General features: G+C 39.3%; 1 protein-coding gene and 1 non-coding gene across 2 annotated transcripts in view; both read left to right on the top strand.

Annotated features, from left to right (window-relative positions):
- Positions 1 to 18,630, top strand: part of Svep1 (sushi, von Willebrand factor type A, EGF and pentraxin domain containing 1) — a 173,585-nt gene extending 154,955 nt beyond the window's left edge. Inside the window, exons 42-48 of the mRNA XM_027943007.3 lie at positions 1,761 to 1,934; positions 3,376 to 3,552; positions 6,086 to 6,256; positions 10,788 to 10,883; positions 12,834 to 12,929; positions 15,585 to 15,678; positions 18,098 to 18,630. Of these exons, the coding sequence (XP_027798808.3) occupies positions 1,761 to 1,934; positions 3,376 to 3,552; positions 6,086 to 6,256; positions 10,788 to 10,883; positions 12,834 to 12,929; positions 15,585 to 15,678; positions 18,098 to 18,119 (830 nt within the window). The 3' untranslated portion in view covers positions 18,120 to 18,630. The remainder of the gene's footprint in view (positions 1 to 1,760; positions 1,935 to 3,375; positions 3,553 to 6,085; positions 6,257 to 10,787; positions 10,884 to 12,833; positions 12,930 to 15,584; positions 15,679 to 18,097) is intronic.
- Positions 15,897 to 16,001, top strand: LOC114098822 (U6 spliceosomal RNA). Its single transcript, XR_003583792.1, has one exon. It is a non-coding gene; the product is annotated as a U6 spliceosomal RNA (small nuclear RNA).
- Positions 18,631 to 19,020: the final 390 nt, after the last annotated feature.

Genomic DNA, 19,020 nt, shown 5'->3' with positions numbered 1-19,020 from the left:
GAGCAATCTGATCTGTAAGAGCCTTATATAATTTACTAAATTATTAAATTTGTTGGTATCTGTTATCAGAGCTCAGAGAAGCCCATACAAATCAGTAGGATATCCTGGACTAGTGCTTCTCAACCTGTGGCCCACAGACTAGCAATATCAATGGCACCTGGCATCCTGTTCAAACTTCAGAATCTTAGGTCCCACCCCAATCCTACTGAAACAAAATTCAAATTTTTAACAAGATCCCTGGAGGATTCACATGCATATTAAAGTTTGAGAAACATTGCCTTTGGCCTCTGGTTTTTAGACTTCAGCATTTTAGAATATCCTAGAGAGCTTTGAAAATTTCTGGTAATATATAGTTCATTTAGAATCTTTGAGGTTGGGACCCACCATCTATACCTTTTAAAGATCTCCAAGTGATTCCGAAGAACAGCCAAAATTAAGATACCTGGTCTCAGCACACACAAGACTCACCAGTATGGAAAAAAAAAAAAAAAAGTCAGCTAGTATCATTTCAGGGACCTTTAATTCTGAGTTAGCAGTAGAATTATTTGGCAAGTTTTTAATAAAATAAAATACCAGAAGCCCACCACTACACAGAGCTTCTGATTCGTTTTGTCTGGGATAGGGCCCTAAGCATAAAAGCTTCTCAGGAACAATAATATGCATTTTAAATTGAGGGAAGCTGGTCTAAACCACCTCCTCTAACTCCACAAGAATTATAAAATTAGGATTCAAATCCATTTTTTAAGATTCTAGGGAGGGTGACCCTGTGTTCCTTGTAGCACAATCCTGGTAATAACATTTCTCACTGATGCAAAATCATCCTTTATAATGAGATCTCAACAGTATATGAAGTTTGCATAGCCCTAAAAGCCATATAAAACATTAATATTAGTGTTAAAATGCAGTTTCCCCCAAGTTCATGGTTACCTCTTTTCAATACTTACTATCCAATAAATTTATGTTTTATCCCTCCTTACAAGAATTATGACCAAGTTTTTTAACCCCTCTGAGACTCACTTTTCTTCAACTATCGGTTGAGATAATCTCAGAATTACTGTTAAGTAAGGTTACCAGATTCAAAAGAGAAAAGAAACATAGGACACTAAGTTAAATTTAAATTTTATTCAGTTGAAAATGATTTTAATATAAATGTGTCCCTTATGATATTTGAGATATACTTCTACTGAAAACATATTTGTTATTTAGCTGATATTCAAATATAACAGATAAATATACATCCTGTATATTTATCTAGGCTTACATTCTAAGAATTATTCAAAATAAGCTTGAGGGGCTTGGGCTGGGGCTGGGGCTCAGAGGTAGCACACTTGCCTGGCATGTATGAGGCATTGGATTCAATTCTCAGCACTATGTATAAATAAATAAAATAAAGGTCTATCAACAACTAAAAATATATTTTTTTAAAAAATAAGCTTGGTTATTTTTGTATGGAAAGCTCTTGACCATGGTAACAACTTAACACATGAAATTACTCTATTTCACCTACCTGCTTATTCAAACCCCACTAACCCAGCATTATTAACTATATACATAAAGACCGATGGAGAAAATAGATAAAATAGCATTCTTTAATTATGTGCTTTTTTTCCCCTCCATCAATAAGTATCATCTTGTTTTGTATATGTAGGCTTCAATATTTTATAGATGTTATCCTTGAATACCTTTAACAAACTACAGCAAAAAGAAGGAAAGAGGATGTGAAGAAGTATTTAATGTAAGACTTTTCTTCTTCCTTTCAGAGTCCAGGTGTGTAGCCCCACCTGAGTTCCTTAACGGGAAGGCTGACATGGAAAATGGAACAGCTGGACTCAGCATTGTCTACACCTGCCGCAGAGGCTACAGCCTTGAAGGGTCCGCTGAGGCACACTGCACTCAACATGGAACTTGGAGCCACCCAATTCCTCATTGCAAACGTATGTGTTGACTTTAGGGAGGTTTTAATGAGATTCAGCTTCATAATTAGCATCCTGCACATCTAAAATGTAGAGGAAACTCCACTGATAACTGAGATTGGCTAAGAGAAAGCAATCTGTGATTCTTAAACCAAATTTTATGGGGTCTCTTAAAAAATCTGCTGGTGTTATCTAAAACATCCTAAGAGTGAGCTTTTGTCAGATTCCTTGTCTGATTACAAGTTCAAGGCACCAAGAGAAAGTGCAATTTCATGAAGAAATTTTTGACAGAAATGTATAATGAATTTTATTAGAGATAGGAAAACGATAAAGAAAGAAAATATGTTTGAAGTAAAATATTAATATAATAAAGTATATATAAATAATAAATTTATATATACTTTATTATATATAAATGTAATCACCTGAATGAAAATAATTCATAAATAAGAGAAAAGTTGAGAGCGCTCTGGTTACTGTTTAAAAATCATAATGCAAGAACTGAGCCTTTCAGATTCAGTGGAAGCAATGTCACTAACCAGGACTTATTTTGTGCCCATTTAAAATCAGAAAACCATAGGGCTTGGAATAAGTGTTGCAATGTGTGTCACACCGGTGCGCTGAGCAAGCTCAGCCCCATTGTCATTTCCTGCATTTTCTTCAGACCCATAGGAATGAATCCATCTTTATAAATGAGGCTTGCAAACTCCCCAGTTTAAGTTCTGATCTTCTGCTCACAGCAGTGTGCGTCTAAAGTCATGTTCATCTCACACAGAAATGCTGATGATTCTGTGGTGCCATCCTTCTGAAAGACGCTGGGTGAAAGAAGGCCAAGTGATAGTGGGATGAATTTACTCTGTGTTCTTAATAGGTCTTTACATTTTAGGGGAATATTTGATGTACCCCTGGATTTTTAGTATAACTTAATGTTCCCCAGTGCTGATAAAAAGAAATCTTAAATAATGTTGTGGACCATAATTTCAGGCATTGATCTAATTGACTATCTTAGACTTGTAGGGACCTTACATTAGAAGTTTAATAACTTGGTGTTTTCATATCTTATCTGATTTTATCTTTACAAATACTCTCATGTGTCATGTGGATTCAAAGGGAGTCTTCAAGTGATATTTGAAGTTTTATACTTTATTTTTAATGTTTTTTAGTTGTAGATGGACACAATATTTTTTATTTTATTTATTTAAATATTTATTTTTTAGTTGTAGTTGGACACAATACCTTTATTTTCCTTATTTATTTTTATGTGGTGCTGAGGATCGAACCCAGGGCCTCACGTGTATAAGGCAAGCCTCCACCACTGAGCCTCAGCCCCAGCCTCTGAAGTTTTATATTTTTTAAGACTCATATTGCCATCATTGAGGACCCATCTTCTGCAGGACTCTACTCTGCCTTTAAAGAAATAAGAGGGAATATATCAGTAAGCATTTTCTTTTCTTTTTAACAGCAAATCCATGCCCTGTCCCTTTTGTGATTCCTGAGAATGCTGTGCTTTCTGAGAAGGAGTTTTTTGTTGATCAGAATGTGTCTATCAAGTGCAGGGAAGGTTTCCTGCTCCATGGCCACGGCATCATAACCTGTAACCCCGACGAGACTTGGACACAGACAAGTGCCAAATGTGAAAGTAAGTCCGCCGCAGGTGGAGCCCAGAGCGTTCCCTCAGCATGGAATCTTTTCCCATCCTTGTGAGGGTATTTGCAATCAAGTAACTTGACTGTAGATATTTAGATCTCTGTGCTATCCTGGTTAGCATCTCCTGAATGAATGTTTAAAAATTTAGGAAAAAAATCTTTAAATACCAAGCCAAAAAAAAAGGTTTCAGAATTAAGCTAAAACCTACCTGACCAGGAATTACTGAGCAAATTTTCAAAGTGTAGTCTTCTAAAAATAAGCAAGAAATTAAACTTAAAATATATATATTTTTTCACACTGTCCCCAAACTAGCCTTTAGTAAGCCACAAGTGCTTTATGGATATGTATCGAAATTGTTCCATGCCAGTTCTCAAAATTAGACCTATGTTACATCATGACCACCTAGAGAACTTTTCTAAAACACAAGTTGCTGGGGGCGCACCTGTAGGTTCTGATTCAGTAGGTCTGGGATGAGACCTGAGAATTTGCATTTTTAACAAATTCCTGGGTGTTTCCAATCCTATTGGTCCAGGAAGCACAGTTTGAAAAACACTGGGCTAGCAACATATTGATATATTCATGATGTGGCCTTACACGCCACAGTCTGGCAGTATCTCTTGCTACCTTGTGATAACAGATGACATTGACATCTCTTAATATGCATTTCCTAGCCCCACTATTCCATCAACAGCAATCAATAAAAATACTCGCTGGTTTGAACCATATGCAAGGCTCTGGAATATATTCTGGAGTATAGGACTATATTCTGCCCTTAATGGTCTCCATCCTCAGAGCACTCGCACCCCAATTAACGAGATAAGAAATGTGCACGTGAAAACCTGAGTTTGAATTCTATCCTTAAAACTTCTGCCTAGTGCCTTACCTCCTTAGAGTCCTGGCACTTCTGTTTGTTAATGGTACCAGTAATACCTATCTTATGGGTTTGTTTCCAAGAATAAATAAATAGGTGTATACTGTGTTAGCAATATCTCCAGATAGGAAGAGATACCCAATAGCCCAAGACCCTGAATTTTCAACTGGTAGCTTACCCAGCCTTCCAAAGTTGATTTTTTTTTACTCCAGATAAATGTGGGGCTAGGCATTTAACTGGGATTCAGGTCCCCAAAGCTTGCAAAAACCTACCTCTAATGAAATGGGAAGAACTAAGTATGCATAAGCTGGAGTTTCTCATGGGTCCTCTAGTCTAGTTTAGAGCTACTAGCCTGGAGGAAAGCAGGCCAAGTGGCCTCATTCTGCCCACATATCCTCACCTTGGTCTTGGCTCCCCAGACAGCCATTCAGGCCGCTGAAAGAAAGAGCAAGAAGAGACGTGCTCTTGTTACAAATGTTCCTTCCATGCATGCTTAATTATTCCTCAATATTCTTGAAAGGGTCAGGGGTTGCCTTGGAGAGGAGACAGTTTCTACTATTGTTTGTTATCCTCAATCCTCTCTTGCATTTTCTATTAGACGTAAAGTCTTTGGCTTAGAACCAAATATCCTTCCTTACCCTGAGGAGCAAACTTCCTCATTGTGTTCACCAACCTCTGGTATTTATCCCTACACATCAATGATTTAAACTTGGTGTACATGAGAAACCCAGAGAGAGAGAGTGTGTAAAATGCAGATTCATAAGCCAGAAAGTCTAGAAATGTGCTTGTTTGTTTGTTTGTTTGTTTGTTATACTAGGGTTTAAACCCAGAGGCACCTACCATTGAGCTATATCCTCAGCCCTTTCTATTTTTTATTTTGAGACAGGCCCTGAGGGTCTCCCTAAATTGCTGAAGCTGGCCTCATATTTGCAATCCTCCTGCTTCAGTCTCTCAAGTCTCTGGGATTACAGGGGTGTAACAACTGTAACCCAGCACATTCCTGATGAGATATGTAGCACTGAAATTCATGATCTTCACTCTGACAACAATCACTATGACTACAATCCTGCTATTTTTCCTCTTCTAATTTGATAAGCATTCTGCTTTAACATTGTCTTGCACACACCTCTTGGGTGAGTTATAAGAGTTTGTTGTTGGTCTCCTGCAGATTTCTTTCTTGACTTTAAAATAGCTCAACTTTGCTGGGTGTGGTGGTGCACTCCTATAATCCCAGTGGCTCAGGAGACTGAGGCAGAAGGATTGTGAGATCAAAGCCAGACTCAGAAACTTAGGTGAGGCCTTAAGCAATTTAGCGAGACCCTGGCTCTCAATATAACGTTAATAATGGGCTGAGGATGTGGCTCAGTGGTTAAATGCCCCAGGGTTCAATCCCTGGCACCAAAAAAAAAAAAAAATGCTCAACTTCAACATTTGAATCAGAGGGGGAAAAACCCTTTGACCTTGTACATCTAATCATTCTAAACAACAGCAACATGTTCTTTCAGTTCCTAGTATTCTACATATTATGGAAGTGAAAATATTTCCTTATGTATTTTGTCTTTGCTCTTTAAATTAATTTGGACTTGAAGATGAGGGTGGTGTTCCCAGTCTGGGTTAGTGCCACAGACCTAATTGTTGTCTTGCCTCCCTATAGAAATCTCATGTGGGACTCCGACTCACATAGAAAATGCTATTGCACGAGGCGTACATTATCAATATGGCGACATGATCACATATTCCTGCTTCAGTGGATACATGCTTGTGGGCTCCCTAAGGAGCGTTTGCCTGGAAAATGGAACATGGACATCACCCCCTACTTGCAGAGGTAAGGAAATGTTGGGTTATGTCTTAGTGAAATTGCAGGGAAATGTGTATGATAGTCTGATATGACCAATAATTAATTTGCATACTACTTTATTTTTGGGCTTTAAACTTTCTCTTAACAGTTGGGTCATTTTCCTTAATGTTATGTTTTGTGCTTGAAAGTGGACACAAAGAATCCTCAGATTCCATGTTCGAAATCCTACAGAATGGGAAAAGGTGATGTGGTACACAAATATAATATGATTTTTTGAAAATCACAATAATTTCACCAATTCTACAAATATTTACTCAAAGTGAAGAATGATGGTAGTGAACAAGTCAGTGGTAACCAAGAAACTACACAAATAGTCAAGTTGTTATGTGGGTTGTCCATGCAGACAATGGTCAGATATAGATTTGGAGTATAAATGCCAAAGTCCTTAAAAGAGTTGGGTGTTCAGGGAGAATTGTGGAAGTCAATGAGGGAACAGCATGAACTTCAAAAGAGGCAGGTTCATTGGAGGAGAAAGGACATTAATTATGTAGAAACAACAGTGAAGAATGAGATCACAACCCAGGACATGGAAGAGAATGTGTAACCTTCCTTGGAGAGGGCTGCAGAAGACATTCTCCTCAGGTGTAGGTACTGCTTCACTTAAGGTCAGAAGTCAAAAGGAAGTTTGTGTGCTTGCTTTAGATACTCAGCTCTGGGCTAGAGCTGTAGCTCAATGGTAGAGCACTTGTCTAGCATGAGTAAGGCCCTGGATTCAATCCTCAGAACCACATAAAAATAAATAAACAAAATAAAGGTATTGTGTACAATTTAAAAATAAATAAATAAGATAGTGAGTTATTTTTTAATATTCTGGAAGGGACATCTCCCCTGCATCCTATAAACTACCTTGTTCCTTCCTACCTTGACTCCTTCAAATAACTAAAACCTTCCTAACCACATTCCCAGAACTACCTGAGCTTCTTTTTGTCTATCTTGAGCCTATAATATTCATCCTCCACCCGAGCCCTGGAACTGCTTCTGTAGCAAAGCCTCTCAGGCCAGCTCTGTGTTTCTCTGAGGCGTTATTCACACATGGAACAACTGCTCTGGGCCAAAATAGATCCATCGTACAAAAAGTGAAAACCATGTGGTACAGAGTATGACAGAGAGATATACTAAGCTTTCTCCAAGAGCCCCGTGTGGTCAAAACTGGCCTTTCTTGTGGCAGGGAGGTGGGGGTGGGGGAGCATCTGGGAAGATTTAACAGGGAAGTCAAACCCTGATCTAGTCTTAAAGCCATTATTCAGGGAAAGGCATTCTGAATTGAAGCAAAGAGGAAATATAGAATGGAATATTTATTTGTACTTTGCATTTTCCCGAATTGGATTTATGTTGTATGTATATTGAATATAATATACAAATGAAATCTCTAGCATATATATATATATACAGAGATCAATTATATATGTATTTCTTATATGCACACACACACACACACACATGAATGGTGTTAGAATCATACATACGAGAGCCAGATAAGTATATCAGGGTTTTCTATACTTTCTTTTATAAAATATTATTGCGCATATTTAAATTATACAACATGATATCATGAGATAAATATAGGTAGCAAAAGTTATTATACTGAAGCAAATTGACATACCCACTATTTCACATAGTATACATTTTTTGTGGCAAGAACTGCTAAAATTTACTTATTTAAGCAAAAGTCTCCAAAACAGTAGGATATTATTACCTGTAGACTTGGTATTCTACTTTAGCTCTCTTGACTTGTTCATCCTATCTGTGACTTTGTATCCTTTGAATCTATATCTATGTGCACACATACACCAGAAAAAAATATTGGATGGGAAGGCCAGGGATGAGACAGACCCTGGACATGAGCCCTTTAAGGTCAGCAAGAAAAGGAGGGACATGAGAAGGAGGAGCCCGCAAGGTGAAAGAAAACCAGAAGAGAGTAGCAGCCTAGGATCCAAAGGAAGTGAGGTTGTTTTTTTTTTTTTAAAGAAGAGCAATGGCCAACCGTGGCTCATACTTAGGAAAGACTAGCGAACCAAAGCACACCTACTAAATCCGACATTTGGGAAGACGGGAGAGAGTAAGCTCAAGCAGTTGAAGGGTGTGTTGAGAGCAGAAGTCAGATTACTGTGGTTTGAAGAATGAGGAAAAGGTGGAGAGATGATGAAAGCTAGGGTAAACCACTCTTGAACTTGGGCTGGAGGGAAGGGGAAGAGGATTAAGTTAGTACAGGCTACAGACTAGTTGATTGACACTGGGCTATTTGGGGTTAGTTGGAGAGGTAATAAAGCAAAGGTTTTTAAATAAAGATGGAGAGAGAGAGAGAGAGAGAGAGAGAGAGAGAGAGAGAGAGAGATACTGATGACCAAGAATGTCTTAGAGGGGTTATAATTACCCCAGTCTCACTCCATGAATTCCCTGTCCCCAAGAGAGCAGCTTCAGTAATGTGCGTGTCTCTCCTCTGATCTGCACCTTGAAAAACACCCCCTTGCTGCCTCCTGCCCACCTGCACCCTGACTGCTGCTTCTCTCCTCCTGGATCTCAAGTCCTTGGAGCCCTGTCTGCTGGATACAGAGACAGTAGCTGGCAGAAGCTGAATATACAGGATACAGAAGGGCCAGTGATTCAGGACTGAGAAGTGATTCTTGGACCCAAGACACAGATAACTCTGGTTCCCCCTGGGTTAAGCACTCCCCCCCGCCAAGGAGAACCTGAAAAGGATGTGACAGGTGGCTCCCTGTGCACCACAGGCCCTGCTCTGGGAGAACACTGCTGAAGCTTCTTTGGAAAAAGACCAGATGTTCCACCTACAATTAGCAGAGGCTGTGGGACCTCCCTGTGTGCCGCAGTCTGGCTGGGCACAATCAGGAGCCACTTGTCAAAAGAAACTAACTTTATTTTTAGAACCTGTGGAAGCTACTTTGCCCGCTAACCCCGTGGAGCCAGCTCCAGGCTAGCTTGGGATTCACAGCCCATGCCCAGGGCAGCCCAAGTGCACAGGGACTGTCCCACTGTAAAGAGCCATATCTGCCTCTCACATGGCTTAACTCAATCCCCAAAGTGTATCCACTACTCTGGAGGCTGTGAGAAGGTCTCCAGATTTGATTTAGATGCAACTGAGACTTCAGACCTAATTTTTTAAAACCCTGGGAAATGTTTTTGGGATAAGAGAAAGGCCACCCAGCCTCCCGGATCCATTGGGTGGGGAATCAGAGAAATTTTTTTCAACAAAAATGCATTTAAAAAATGCAAATCCCTGTACCAGACATTTTGATCATCATTTAAAGATAAGTAGAAAAATAAGTAGGAAGAGAGTACACAGATACCTGCCGGAGTGGGATAGGTGATTTACTGTCACTCGCACACACAGGGAAGGTCTTTTAAATTTCAGTCCTGGGAAATGAGGAAGAGGAAAGCCACAACTTGTTTGCTTGGGAATTGAGAACAAGACAGGGAATGCTTCCCAGAGAGAGAGAGAGAGAGAGAGAGAGAGAGAGAGAGAGAGAGACTTCTAACTTGATCTTGAAAAGGGAGAAGACTTTAGCAGGAAAGGACTAGAGCAAAGGGAAGAAAGAGAATAGTATCCAGGCAGAGGAAACCACAGCATCTGAACTCCATGGAGCCACCCAAAGCCATGGCACCAGGGAAGGATGAGAATGTCTAGGTGAGCTGGGTCTGAGATTTCTGCCAGGAATGATCAAAACTCAAAATTTCAGTGGCCACAGCTTTCTTCACAACAGCCAAGCTGTGGAATCAACCTGCAACTGATGAATGAATAAAAAAAAATGTGGGGTGGAGTATTATTTAGTCTTAAAAAAGGAGGAAATTCTCTTGTTTGCAAAAACATGGGCACACCCGAGGACATTATGATAAGTGAAATAAGCCAGGCACAGGAAGAAAAACGCTGCCTGAGCTCAGTGCTGTGTAGACTCCAAAAGAGTCAGACTCTACAACAAGGCGACAATGGCGGTTGCCAGGGGCTAGGTGGGGCGGGAGCATGTGGGGAGATGTTGGTCTCAAAGGGTATAAAGTTTCAGTTATGCAGGACGAATTAATTCTGGAGACCTAATGCACAGCAGTGTGACTAGTTAACAATACTATACTGTATAGCTGAAATTTGCTAGAAGGCTAGGCATTAAGTGTTCTCATCAGGAAGAAAGAAAGGAAAATAAAAGAAAGACAGTGGTAACTATGTGAGGAGACAAATATGATGAGTTTGATTGTGGTAGTTATTCCACAATGTCTGCATTTAGCAAAACATCGAGTCGTAAGTCTTCAATAGACAAGATTTTTATCCATTATGCGTCAATAAAGCTAGGGGGAAGACTGTTCTGGTAACAGCCAATAAAATGTCACACTTCTCCATATATTGAAATCACCTCCTGAGATTTAGTTTTGTTTGCTCTTCCTGAAAGCCTGAGTCCAGGAAATGTGATGAATTATAAATGCACAGTCTTATTTTCTGACTATCACCCCTCCATAATTCCCTAGAGTTATGACCCTCTCTGCTTCCCTTCAGCTGTGTGTCGATTCCCATGTCAGAATGGAGGTGTCTGCCAGCGCCCAAATGCTTGCTCCTGCCCAGATGGCTGGATGGGGCGTCTCTGTGAAGAGCGTAAGTCTGTCCTCAGATCTTACTTTGAGTTCTAATGCTGTGCCTGCAAGCTGCCCATTTAGGGGGAGTTCCTACGAACTGGCTGCACTATTGGGAGGAACTGATTGGCGTCAATCCTCATAGCAGACCTGACTTGAGTGACGGGGCTCATCCACCACGCCCACAGATCTGCGGATGATCTGGATTGTTAATGACCTTGAAAATGCAGTGTTAAGATCCACCTGTCATCTTCACATGCCTCTTGGCACACATTTCCAAGAGTCTTCTTGGAAGATGGATTCTCCTGGCCTTCTTCCCTCTTCTCAGGTCTGCTATGGACTATGCCAGTTGCTGCTAAAGGCAGTAGAAACGTGTGGTGTTGCAAAACATTGTACTTTGCAGGGAATATTTGTCACCCAACATTCACTCTTTGTCATTAGGAACAGTTCCTCCTGATTAAGAAAATAAGGAGGGGCTGGGGTTGTGGCTCGGTGGCAGAGCGCTTGCCTTGCACATGTGAGGCACTGGGTTCGATCCTCAGCACCACATAAAAATGAAGAAACAAAATAAAGATATTGCATCTGTCTATAACTAAAAAAAATATTTAAAAAAAAAAGAAAAGAAAAGAAGGAAAGTTGCCACTCTTAACCTACGCAGTACTTGGTTGATCAAAATAAAGTTTTGATCCTTACAAAAATGTGCTGGATTTTCAACTTCCAGAGCAGTGTAAATAATTGGCTTTAAATGTTTTTAAATATCTTTGTTTTAAATGTCTCCACTGCACTGTGTTTCAATATCTTAATATCTAAGAATGATTTTGTGTTTCACTGCAAAGGGTGTAGGTAACCCATGCTGAGTCATTAATACAATGGTCATGGGTCTATATAAGTTTCTTCTAACGGCCAGGCATTTTATAAGATTCTGGAACTGAATAAGCATGATTTTTTTTTCAACTACTTTATAAGGGGAAATGTATGATGGAAATAAATTTATGGCTGCTGACAACTCACCCTAGCAAGTATTCTTACAATGACTAAGAAAGAAGAGACATCATATTTTTCCTCTCCTTTTCCTCAATCATTCCTTTTTACTTGGAGCCCCCAGAATTAACCTGCCATAATGCCAAGAGTCCAAAAACTTGAGGAACATTTACTCTGGGTCACCCCAATAACAGGCCTGGCTGAGCATATGTGTGTCCTTCTGCATGAGACCAAGGAGAGACAAGGCTTCCCAGGATTGAATGTGCATATAAATTATTTGAAAGATGCTGTTAAAATTCAGATTCTGATTCAGTGGATCTGGCTTGGGACCTGAGACCCCACTTCTAGGCAACTTCTGGGTGATGCCAGTTCTATTGATTAGACAACAGCACTGTGAGGAGCAAGACAACAGACAATCTCACATCTTTTAAATAAACTCTGTCTCTTCCAGTAGGAAGTATGATTGCTGTGGAAGATGTAGGAGAGATCTGTTTCTACCACCATTAGGCTTCAGCTCCTAGAAAATAAAGGGCAAACTGTCCCCTTTGGACTAAAATGTTGCAAACAGCAGCCTACAGTATAATCTGATTTCCATTCACACTTTTAGTTCAAGAAGAGCCACCAGGCAGCCAAACCGTCTTAGAGCATTGAACATAATTTGTAATGGAAATTTAAAATGATAGTAAATGAAGATCATTCCACTTATTTTGTGAAGAGAGGAATCAAAGCACTTAGCAGACATTGATTACAGCGTGTCCGCACCCAGAGAGTGCATTTGGCATGAGCGTCATTACATCTGGCTCAGGATCCAGACTTCCTTTCCTGATTGTGTTTTCCCAGTGATTGTCATTAGTATGCAGAACACAAACAGGAAGATTCTCTAGTAGGTCGTGTAAGGTTTCACTCTGCCTGCAAAGTGTCTTTTGATTACTTGAACCTATCAGAGCATGTGCATTTTGGTCAAATATTTTTAAATTCCCTTCTCTTTTAGCAATATGCATTCTTCCCTGTCTGAATGGGGGTCGCTGTGTGGCCCCTTATCAGTGTGACTGCCCACCTGGCTGGACTGGGTCCCGCTGTCATACAGGTAGGCTTCCTTTCACAGTTTATTTTCTCCGTGGCTTGGTCCCACGGAAGCCCAACATGGACAAGTAAAAGTGAGGCTCAGAGGAGGTGTTGGAACAAAAGGTTCCCAAAGATTCTCAGACTTCTCAAGACCATGGTTGGAATGATGGTCTTGACACTGAACTGGATCAATGCCTGAAAAAAATACCTTTCAGGGGGCCTGTGCCAAACAGCAACCTCAGGGCCAGAGGGGTGGCTCAGTGGTTCAGTGCCCAGCTCTCTGATCCCCAGCACCACAAAAAAGGAAAAAAGAAAAAGAAAAGGCCCTAAAATAGCATAAGAATAACACCTTTGCTGACTCTTTCGCAGCCTATAGAGTGGATGTTATGCAGAGATTCCGAAATTTTATTTTAATCTCTATAAAGCAAAATTACTAAATTCATGATTACTATTTAGAAAAAAAACAAAGTCATAAATATATATGACTTCTGTAAAGGTGGGAATAAAATTCTTCAGAAGAGATGGTTCCTTATCATGGACAACAGTAAAAAACTGCAGTTGGTTGGTGACAAGCATGTCCCCTTATAGCCCTTGCCTACCTGAAATACAGCATTTAGTCTGCTTTGACTTCTGTTTAATTGCTTGGTTATCTATCTATCCTGGCCCCTACTAGATTATAGCCACTTGAGGGCAGAGATATTTCTTTGTCGTCTTTATATCCCCAGTGCACAGTGTAGTGCCCAGATATAATAGGTATTTCCATAAAGGTCAAATAAAACAGTTTAAAACGACAGGATTTTTTTTTCTTTTTAATGTTCTAAAAATTTAAGCAACTGTCAAAAGACTAAGGCTTCCTCTATTTGTTAGGTATGAACTCTGACACTCCAGTACAAATGTTTATACCACCTCCTCTGTGGGTCAAATTTAAAATAGAACAGGCTTTCAGACACTGGAACTTGTCATGAGCAAGTTCAGAAGCTGCAAAGAGGATTTTAAGCAGGAAAATTATGTGATCAAATTTTCTTTTAAAGAAGTGCTGTGGGCAACACTGTGGAAAATGGCAGAAAGCAAGACTTAAAACAGGAGATTAGTTGGAAGGTAATAGAAGCAGAATACAAAAGAAGTAATGAATCTGGAAAACAATAACCAAGAAAAGGTGGATCTGAGAAAAGTGAGAAAAGGAACATAAATGTTACTTGGTTACAGATCTGCTGTGGGGATAAAGATCCAAGAGGAGTCAAGCATGCTGGTCCCAGGTTGGGCCCAGGAGTGGCAGATGGTGCTATTTACTGAGCCACAGAAACCAGGAGACAACACAGGCGTGAAGGGGAGGGGGTTAAGTGAGGAACAGAGGAAGGGCCTACTGAGTTTTGGGGGTGTTCTGTGAAAATTCAAGAGTAGGCAGTTGTGTGATAATGTAGTTTCCCAAAAGGTACAGCTGGATTGAAGATAGGGATTCATAAGTCATCCATGAAAAGCATTCAGGGGGGAGAAAATAAGACTGTGGAATATATGTGGCATGAGAAGGTAACCCAGAATGGAACCCTGACATTTTCAGAAAGGAAGAAGTTATTAGGCTTTTCAACAGGGAAATAAAAATAATGACAAATTAATTAGGACTGCCAGGCACCACTAACTCAGGGTTCCCCCAAAAAGGAGTAATGTTTTCTTATATCAGCAAGCAGAAACTTTGGAGAGTTGATTTTAGATTATTGGGGTTTATTTTTGCTGGTTTTAGTCCTATTTATTTTATCATTTCTTTTCTTATTAAATTGCAAATAAGTGCATTCTTCAGGCCTGCTATTTCTCTTGAACTTACTCAGAGAATTCCTCACGGGGAAAGGCTGATGTTTCACTTCTGCCCTCCCTTGTCCTCTCCACCCTTTGCTGGTACTTACTTAAGCATTTCCCCCATACTTTGAATGAACAACTAGACAAATGACATTTATTTATATATCACCAAAGATGAGTTTTTCATCCAGGAAAGGGCTTACCAAACTTCAGATTTGTGAGAAAGATACCTAATACAATAAATCTTTAGTTATTCTCTGAGGGTTTCTTCTGTGGTTAATTTTTAACCCTACTTCAGCTTCTGTAATTCTAATTAAAGCTGATAAAAGCCATAAAATGAGACTCCCAGCCAACGCAAAGTGTGTATGAATCATCTGTCATTTTTTTATTTGTTTTAATTAGTTATACATGATAGTAGACTGCCTTTTGACACATCATACATAAATGGAGTCATATGTTATTTTAGATAATCCATGTGCCCAATTTATTATCCTAAGAGTTGGTGTCTGACTTAATCACTCAACCAATCGTAGAGTGTAAAACCAGCTCCTTCAAGAGTTGTACAACCTGGTTTAGCATATGACAAATTTATAGTGCGAAGCAATCAAAGTGCCAGACCATTGGCATAAATAAAAAGATTAAAGAAGACAAAAGTCAGTGGACTTTCAACAAGTAGGTAGAACTTAACTTGGGGCTTAAATTAAGTAGCTTGATGTGGGGAGAGGGGAGGTGGTACTGCCTAAGATTGCAAGGTCAAGTAGAAATGGATGATACAAACAGTGTTTAGTGGTGGTTGCTGCAGGAAGTAGACACAAATCCTATCCTGTGAGACTTCTTTAAAGTTTCCAAGTATTAATGAAATTAATGTTATGAATTTTTCACTCAGCTATTTGCCATTCTTCCTGCTTAAATGGTGGAAAATGTGTAAGGCCAAACCGATGCCACTGTCTCTCAGCTTGGACAGGACCCGACTGTTCCAGGTAAGACAACCCACAACTAACATGCACCTATAACATAAAGGATGGAATTCAGGGTTCCTTTACCTGAAGGGCCAGAAGATACCTCTAATTCAAGTACAGATTTTGTATCCCAAAATATCTAGATACGCACTCTAAATTTGAATTAAAGCCAAAACTCAAAACTATTAGTTCAGGATTGACAGATAAAATTATGTATATCTTGAAAATATATAGTGTTGGCTCATTTTATCAGCACATATATTAAAATTGGAACTATAGAGAGAAGATTAATATAGCTTCTCTGCTCAAGGATGAGACAAATACATAAAGTATTCCATATCTTTTGCAATTAAAAAAAGAAAGAAAAGGGTTGAATAAATAGATCATTTTCTTGAACGGAGATTTTATCCTTCATGTGCAAGGATATAAAATGAATAATGAACTCAATATATTTTATTGAAAATGACTTAACGGATGTTTGAGCTCTTGATCACAATAAAAGCTGATGTTGAAGTTGATAAGAAAATATTTATTTTGGTCTTGTCTTTTTAGTGTGTATAGATACAATATTTCATTGACTCAAGAAAAAAATTGTGTGAATACATGTTCTGTTAATGCTTTTCTCACTTTTGTTCAGGTAAGTATCAGAATTGAGAAAAAAGTGTCTAACAAATAAGTCCTAAAGAAAATAGTTTTTAGATCATTTATAGTTTTTAAACCTCAGGAAATCCTGGACATATGGCCCCATTCCCTGAATAAAATATGGTCAGCACTTGTTGTCTCCAGTGTTGGAATATTATCAGTTGAATTGTATGACTTTGAATATGCATATTACACGTAATTTTAAAAATTTGCTTTGTGCCTGTGAATTTTCTTAGATAATCACAAGTATATGCCATCTCCACAGAGTAAGATAAATAAATAAACAGAACTCTGAAGAAAACCTTGGAATGAACAAATGTATTTGGAGGCCCCTAAGACACAGAACACAGGTGTACCTGAAAGCAGAGTTGAAAGAATTTAAGAACATGGTGGGGGTCGGGGGGGACAGTAACTCAAAAAGAACAAAAATTATATACACCTTTCTTGTAAGTTTAGACTTTTTATTTCAACCCTTCATTTTTACATAAGAAGAGAGGAAACCTGAAGTTTTCATGGTTCCCCAGTAACCAAATGTTCCTCTAGGAGCATTTCTTTGATCAGGAAAAAGGTACTTATGTAAAAACACTGTTAATAAAGAGAACAGAACCTAGAACTTTTATTCAAAAGTTTTATATAAGAATCAAAAAAAAATTAGGGCAAATTAAGATGGAAAGTCTATCCTATAGGAAAGGAAAGGCTAACTAGCCCCCCAGAGGACCAGACAGGCTCCCCCATCTTATCTATAATCAGTTCTTCTAAGACTCCTATTAATGAGGACTCTCTTTTTAAAACTCTAACTCACTTAGGTAGAAAATGGCCAGGCACGGTGGCACATGCCTATAATCTCAATGACTTAGGAGGTTGAGACAGGAGATTTGTAAACTCAAGACCAGCAACAGCAGCCTCTCTCTGGCTACAGAGTGGCTTTCTCTGCTGTTCAGTTCACATGGAAGGGCATAAAAGCTCATAGTTCCCACATTTTACATGTCATTGTTCAGGATCCAGTGCAAATATCTGGGAGAAGGACCCTGATTGGTCCAGACTGAGTCCAGGGTTCAGCATGGACCCGTGGTGCTAAGCAGGGTTGTCATACTAATGCAAAAGGTGATTTTGGCAACACTCTGGGGAAAGGGGAGAAGAGCCTGATAATTCCTAAAAGAAAAGTAGGTGGAGTGTGATTCCCTGCAATGGGTGGGGAGAAAGCTTTTCTGAGACATCCGAACAATAAATGGTCATGAATAATTAGTTTTTTTCTTTCCCATGAGAACTGAATATGTTAAGGAGGCTATGCTTAATTTTGTGCAGGCACAAAATTAGATGCCCAATAAATAAATACTTGCTGATGGTGGAACAATTTCCTGGTATAAGTGAGAGCAGGTAGAGAAATGTCTTCATCAAATCCATCAGCCCGTAACCTTCTTTCCTGGTGAATAAGACTGGCCTGGTCTTGCCCCCAGGTAATCCAGTTCCTAAGAAAATTGTTGGTTTTTCTAATCTCTATGCACAGCTTCCAAAACTTGATCCTAAATAAATACTATCATTAAAAATCACAGATTGTTAGTGCTCTGAGAGAGGGTTGTCAGACAGGAAACTAGTGACAGAGTCACGGCTAAAACTCAGGTCTGCAGGTCCTCGGGCCTGTTGTCCAAACCCCTGTCCCCAGGATGCCCCCCCAACCCTCCAGCCATCATCACAGATAATGGCTAGGGTCTTAAATCCTATTTCAGTCAGCCTCCCCCGAAGTATTTGCCTCTTCAGTTTTGTCTTTTCTTTTGAATCTATTCATTTTTCCCCCTAGGAAAAGGAAGATTGGTTTTTAACCACAACATCACCAACCAGTTCCCCCGAGTGGAATCATCTCTTCCTGGCAGTGCCTGGACCTCCTGGAACTTACTCGAAGAAAGTCCAACATGGTGCTGGGGCTTATTTTGTTTAGCAAACTTGTTATTTGAGATTTACTTTTTCTTTAATTTTATGATATATTTTGTTATTTCTCGTGACATCTTTTCTTACATGTTTGCATTTTTAAATATGCCTGTATTTTCTATATTAAAAAAATTATATTAAATAGATGCTGCTCCACCCTCATGAAATGTAACATACTCTGCTGTCTATGGGGAAAGTTCCTGGAACACATTTTTATTCCTTTACTTAAAATGATTTTTCCATTAAAATATATTTTGCTACTAAATAATATTTTTTCTGGATAGTGCCATTTTATGAGGTGGCCAGGGAATAATAAAGAAGATTCACGATCTTTCATCTACGTTACGGCCACAGCACACGATCCCATGTGGTGCACCAAGCAATTATAATCAAGGAGATTCCTTTCTTCTAGAAGCATCTTCTTTGCAGTGTGTGTAACAGTAAAAGATTTCCTCTTATTTAATCCCAAGACCTGGGATCCTCCACACAGAATTCTGTTCTGGAGTTGAAGGTAGCCAAGATAATTCCTTTCCCAATATTTTGAAAGATATAGACATTAATGTAGTTCATAAGGGGAATAAGTAAAATGACCTTGCACTACCATTTCTCATGCTTCCCTTACTTGTCATAGCTGAAATAAGAAATGCAACAGTTGGACGATTAATAGAGAGTCCATACTTGGGTCGTGATACAACTCACTGCTTTGGGAGAAGACAGACAGGAAAATGAAGACCGGGAAAAGCCAAGTGGGAAAGGTTCTGTCACGCTGTGCTCCTGGTCCTTCCTGCAAAACAA

Source organism: Marmota flaviventris, chromosome 13 (genome assembly GCF_047511675.1).
Source record: "Marmota flaviventris isolate mMarFla1 chromosome 13, mMarFla1.hap1, whole genome shotgun sequence".
NCBI lineage: Eukaryota > Metazoa > Chordata > Mammalia > Rodentia > Sciuridae > Marmota > Marmota flaviventris.
The sequence above is the reverse complement of the archived record's forward strand: the minus strand, read 5'-3'. Positions and strand labels throughout refer to the sequence as shown.